General features: G+C 36.4%; 1 protein-coding gene across 4 annotated transcripts in view; it reads right to left on the bottom strand.

Moving 5' to 3' along the window:
• LOC121321843 (nephronectin-like) overlaps nucleotides 1-5,418 on the bottom strand; it is a 48,532-nt gene extending 43,114 nt beyond the window's left edge. For all 4 annotated transcript variants that reach the window (XM_041261142.1, XM_041261123.1, XM_041261134.1 and 1 more), the window contains exons 1-2: nucleotides 5,039-5,418; nucleotides 77-177 (exon numbers count right to left, since the gene is read on the bottom strand). In XM_041261142.1, the coding sequence (XP_041117076.1) occupies nucleotides 77-177; nucleotides 5,039-5,109 (172 nt within the window). In that variant the 5' untranslated portion in view covers nucleotides 5,110-5,418. The remainder of the gene's footprint in view (nucleotides 1-76; nucleotides 178-5,038) is intronic.
• Nucleotides 5,419-6,000: the final 582 nt, after the last annotated feature.

The raw sequence follows: 6,000 nt of genomic DNA on the forward strand, positions 1-6,000 counted from the left end.
CTGTGTGTTAAAGCCACTACACATGTGTAAAAGCCCCATCTAAGTCCTTACAAGCCCCAGCAATAACAGTACTCACGCTGACACTGGCCCCAGGACCGCCGTGTCCATCCCCAGCAGCAGTCAACGCGGGCTCCGTAGCGGCAGAGTCCATTTGAGGAGGACACCCGTCTGGGCCACCTGCAGAAGGGAGAGACAAAGACATACAGCCCTGAAACACGGGATACATATTTTTAAACCTTGGATATGTTCTACATTCCCTGGCAAATGAATTTGAATACCAGTATAACACACACAAAAGTGTATTTATTTATTTATTTTGCTCATACTGAGATATTTTATAGTTTTGCTTATTTCAACAATATTTTGTTTTAGCATTTTATTGAACAGCATTTTAAGGTTATAAGTAATTCTAGAAACTAAAATACATGTTTTCAATCTATATTGTATTATAAGTTGCAATCATGCATAATAAATTCAACCTATAAACTCAGTATTATTCTTGTCGAGCTGCATAGGCCACACAGGAAAAGAATAAATACCAATAATTACACTTTAACTTATTATAATTCATGATATAATTATAGGCTTATTCAAGCATGATTAAGCATTTGTTAATCTCTTATTTTTATGCTCTATGTCTATTATCAGTTTTCCAATATTATTATAGATAGAATTATTATAAAAACTGGATTAAATGTTGTAAATGAACATCAAGCACTCTGGAGACAGTCTGACTCTTAAAACTTGCATATTGTTGTATTTGGATTGTTTTGCATGCTAAGCAGTTCTCTAAGCTGCAAACTATGTGAGTGCTAGACACTGTATGACAGAATTACAACAGAGTGTAATCTTAATGTTTAAATTATGCTAAATAATTTGTAAGTGCTATCATTTTTGGGTATATGTGATGCTAGAAGCCTTCTATTAAGTACAGTCTCCAGTGGCTCTACTACCACATTGGTTCAACATTGGCAGGGCGCCACACATACAGGTACATAGACCTTTGCACTCTTTTGGGTTTGGGAGGAAAATCATCAAGGCATAGGTCACCTCATCCAACTTCAGAGACCCCTACTGGTCAGGTGGGCAACAAGGCCAGGCAGAGACTTGCCAGGCTGGGCTTCACCTCCAGCATTCAGTAGACTGGTAACATTTGTTGCTTAGGTTTGTCTGGTGAAAAAACAGTGGCTTGACATGGAGGTTGCCCATTGATCATCACTCCTCCTGTTCAGGAGGAAGATTGCAGCTTGTGAAGTAACTATGTTTTAAATACATACTGTACAGTACACTGTTTGCCATTGGTAGTCAGCATGCAGTTTTCTTTGAATGAATGTAACATCACATACAGGCATTTTTATTGGTCCTGCTCTCACAGGCTATGGAAGTGCTCATGTAAAGAAAACCTTAGCAGATTGATGCTAATGGTCACTACATGATTTATGCAGTTTATTTATGTACGATCATACTGAATTCAGTCATGATGAACTTAAACAAACCAAACAGACTGGTGTTTATATCAGTGCCTTTGGGATTGGGAGGTCAATGGTTCATTCGCCAGCTGCTTTAGATAATACCTTAAAACACAAATATACTGGCAGTCCATTCAGAGGTCAATGTTATTCAATAAGAGGATGCCCATCCTCCAATTTCCAACTGAATATATTTATATAATCATTAGGGAATTAGATAAAACATGTGGAATGCCCAGAGCAGAACCTCAGAATTGAAATACAATTTGGTCTTACAGTTCTTGATAACAGTTCTATATGACCTTATAGTGCATTGTCTCCTAACACCATGCAGGGAATTACTTGCAGGGAGGGAAAAGCTCCCTGAAGTACTAGTGTACTAATCGTGTATGTGTAGGCACACAGAGTGTGCATGTGTGGGGTGGAGTGGATTGTATTGCTTTACTTGGATTAAGAATAAAGTAATGTTATTTTTTGGAACATTGCCATTGCTTTTCTTTTGCTGCTCAATTAGTTTAGCACTTCAGAACAACCCACAAACAACTTCAATAAATACGAAATGAATGTAGAGTATGAACTGATTTTGCGTTACATTAAAACTTTGCCTTAACCCTACTTGGAAGAAGAAAAAATGCTAAGGAGTGTTTTGAAAAAATAAGTGAGGGTCCGTACAATAATTAACAGACCATACTCAACATGTCTTTCACAATCCAGCAAACATGAATTTTCAATTACAAGGGACACGCTTGTCAAACAGCAATAAAACATAGCCCTTTAGCAATTCTAATCCAACATCCTAATCCTTTCTTTCGCATACAGTAATTTAATTTGATTCTAGAAATACTGCTTTGTTAATTGCTAATTGTGCATTTCAAAATACAGGTACAAAAAAATGAGCTACATTGGTGGGCTTCAGATTTACATACGTTGTGGTCCAACTGGCACCTCACAGATTAAAAAAAAAGCACAAGTCTCCTATTCTACCAAACTATCAACAATAAATATCACAACAGTCGTGAAGCCACAAATTCTAAAAGGATTATATATATTATAATATATATATATATATATATATATATATATATATATATATATATATATATATATATATATATCCTTCTTAAAAATCCTTCTTTAACCTGTCTCCCCTTCATATATATACACTGAGTGCTGGTGTGGGGTGTGTTTTCATGGCACACATTGGGCCCCTTGATAAAAGTGGAGCAACGTTTGAATGCCATAGGATATCTGAACATCACTGCCAATCAGGTGCATCCCTTCATGGCAGCAGTGTATCCATCTGCTAATGAATCTTTTCAGCAGGATAATGCCCCATGCCACAAGGCTAGGATTGTCCAGGAATGGTTCCATGAACATGACAGTGAATTCAGCTTACTGCAGTGGCCTGCCCAGTCACCAGATCTCAATTCAATTGAGCATCTGTGGGATAAGACGGAACGAGCTATTCAGAGTAGAGATCCACTTCCAGCCAACTTGACACAACTGTGGGAAGCATTGGAGTCAAAATGGGCCAGCATCCCTGTGGAATGCTTTCGACACCTTGTAGAGTCCATGACCTGACAATTTGAGGTTGTTCTGAGGGCACAAGGGGGTGCTACTCAATATTAGTCCTAAAGTTTTGTATACTCAGTGTGTGTGTGTGTGTGTGTGTGTGTGTGTATCTATATATATCTATATCTATCTATCTATAGTGATCTGCAATACCTGTTGGTCAGTTTCATTTAATACCTCTGAGTTTATTTTAGACTAATGAGTTGTAAGATAAATTGATTGAGACAGTATTCACTAGTAACGACATGACACCCCACTAATGACATTTGAAAAACAATGTGGGCAAGAGCAGTAAAACACAATATCAACCAATCAGGCACCAGGTCTTTTGCTTTATTATAGCAGCTTAGATTCACTCGTGTACCAGTTCTCTGCACATGGAAACCACATTTTCACAAAATGTTACTAATAATCTTCAAAAACAGCACGAGTACTTTACGCATAGCTAATTTACTTATCAGCCCCCACCTTTACCATTCATTTGCATGGCGTCGGGTGAAAAGCTCGGTTTACTCGAGTAAAATAAACTGAGCAAACAGAAACCCAAAAAAACATTTTACACGAGACATTTTTCTTATGTAAAGGGCTCGAGTTAAAAAAAAAAAAAAAACTTGCATGGAAACCCCATGATTGATACTTAAATACTTTGCAGATATAACAGCTTAAAGTACACATGACAGCTTATAAGCATGATGCAATTAACTGCAAGGGTGGCCTAAAAATACCCCGGTTAAATATAACTGCAAGAAACACACAAAAAGACCAAACTTAGTATGTGAATTCACTGTTAATCATTCAATTTATTTTATCACAGATTTTTTAACATTTATTACAACAACAATAATAATCACAGATGGAGTTAAAATGTGGCATCTAAGGGATTTGATGATAGTTTTGTTGTTATTTTGTCTGCAAGCATTTGACCTAAACTGGCAAGCCTTTATCTCTTCTCCTCCAGCAAATTCTTGTACTTGGCCACATATTTAATTATTTTTATTTTTTTCACCTGAATCATGTTTGGACTTGAACTAATATTCATTGAAAATACAATCACATACACTTTAGACAAATGAAAAAAAAAATAACGTATGCCTGGTGCTTTGCCATTTTGGTTCTGAATGTGCTTCTGCTACTTCTGAATTGTACATTAATCAAAGCAGAGATAATGAAAAAGTCTCCAATCCATCTCACAGGGAACACAAAACAAAATTAGCCTGATGCAGCATTTGTAGCCTGTATGCCATACTCTGTGTGTGTGTGTGTGTGTGTGTGTGTGTGTGTGTGTGTGAAAACCATGTGGGTGTCTAATTACAGAGGAGTCTCACCTGAGTCAGTAGTAAGATACATTTAAGTTTGTATTGTCTTGGGAGTTCCAAATAGCTGCTTATCAGTGTAAACACAAAGCATGGGAAGTCACTATTTATTTTTCCTATGGGATTCTTAGTCAAATTCAGACATGCCTTCCAAATTTACTAACACATACTGTATGCTCAAAGCAAACTTTGGTTTGTGTCAAAACTGTTAATATCTGTATAAAATAATATAGTCTTATATTGCGTAAAATGCACCCAGTTTTCCTTATTTTCTTTGTAGCATTACAACATTACAGCTGAACATTACATAACTGTTTGCAATAATTTAAATTATGTAATTATATTTTAGCATTACTATTTTCTGTTTAGCAGTGCAATGTAGCAGTACAAGTACAGATATTTTCTAGTTCTGTACTGCTTAAGTTTATTTATAGACTACAGTAATATTTTAGAGAAAAGCAAATATTTTACAGGTATATCTATATATATATATATATATATATATATATATATATATATACTATATATATTATATATATATATATATATATATATATATATATATATAGATTAAATTATTTTAATATTTACTTTTCTCTAAAATATTACTGTATATAACTATATATAACTATGAACCAATGTAACTTTTTACACTTGGTATTACAAACGTAGATCTCATCTTACCTGCCGTCAAATTCACCAGCTGCTCCCAGATACAGCGTTGACACAATCACCAGCTTAATCAATAACTCCATGATTCTGACTGTATACACAGGCAATAGTACTGAACTGTGTCTTAAAATCCCAACGACAGTCCAGTACGAGGGAGGAATGGAACCCGGCAACTGGAAATTTGGGATTTAGTGCACTTTCAGATCCTGGCTGCTTTGTAAATAACACGTACAGTGAGTGTAAAGGGAATGTGACTGAGTCTGGTTTCCAGGTTTGTAAGCTTGAAGCAAATGCTGCTGGTAAGACTGTCAGTGCCCTTGGGAAAACTACACTCGTTAGGTTCTGAAGACCAGCTCACAGAGGCACAGGAGAGAGTCCTCACTGGTTGAACAGACGGAGTGCACTCCCTGCTGGAGTTACACAGTTCAACAGTTTATTTCTGCAGATACTTACTTGAAATCCCTCCTCTTACAAGATTACACGAATTTGGTGGCGCACTTTTTATTTATTTATTTATTTATTTAAACGAACTTACCCATGGCTCAATAATAATAATAATAACACGTTTTCCTAATATTGCGTACTTTAAATACAGTTGTTTAAAATACGGTACTTTTTCACCCAATGTACCACATTTAAATAGGCATTTTCCACAGGTAAAAACAATACCTGCAAAGCCAAATGTGTTGTACCTTTGTGTTGCACTGTGCTTTGCAGTTGATGGGCTTGTTTAAAAAAACGTGCCCGCTCCAGTCTGTTCCCTCGGAACGTGCATTCTCGGTATTGAGAGGACGGGCCCTCGGATCTCTCTTCAATGAGTGGAATGCGGGACTAGGTAGACACCACTGTAGCCAAGAACACTTTCATTATGCTTACTCCAATGTCACACTCAAGCTTGCAACAAGACTGGACATCCTATGAAGAACAACTGTATTTGCACATTTAGCAAGCCTCCTCATTTTTTTGTATATTAA

The sequence above is a fragment of the Polyodon spathula genome, chromosome 1, assembly GCF_017654505.1.
Source record: "Polyodon spathula isolate WHYD16114869_AA chromosome 1, ASM1765450v1, whole genome shotgun sequence".
NCBI classification, from domain to species: Eukaryota; Metazoa; Chordata; class Actinopteri; order Acipenseriformes; family Polyodontidae; genus Polyodon; species Polyodon spathula.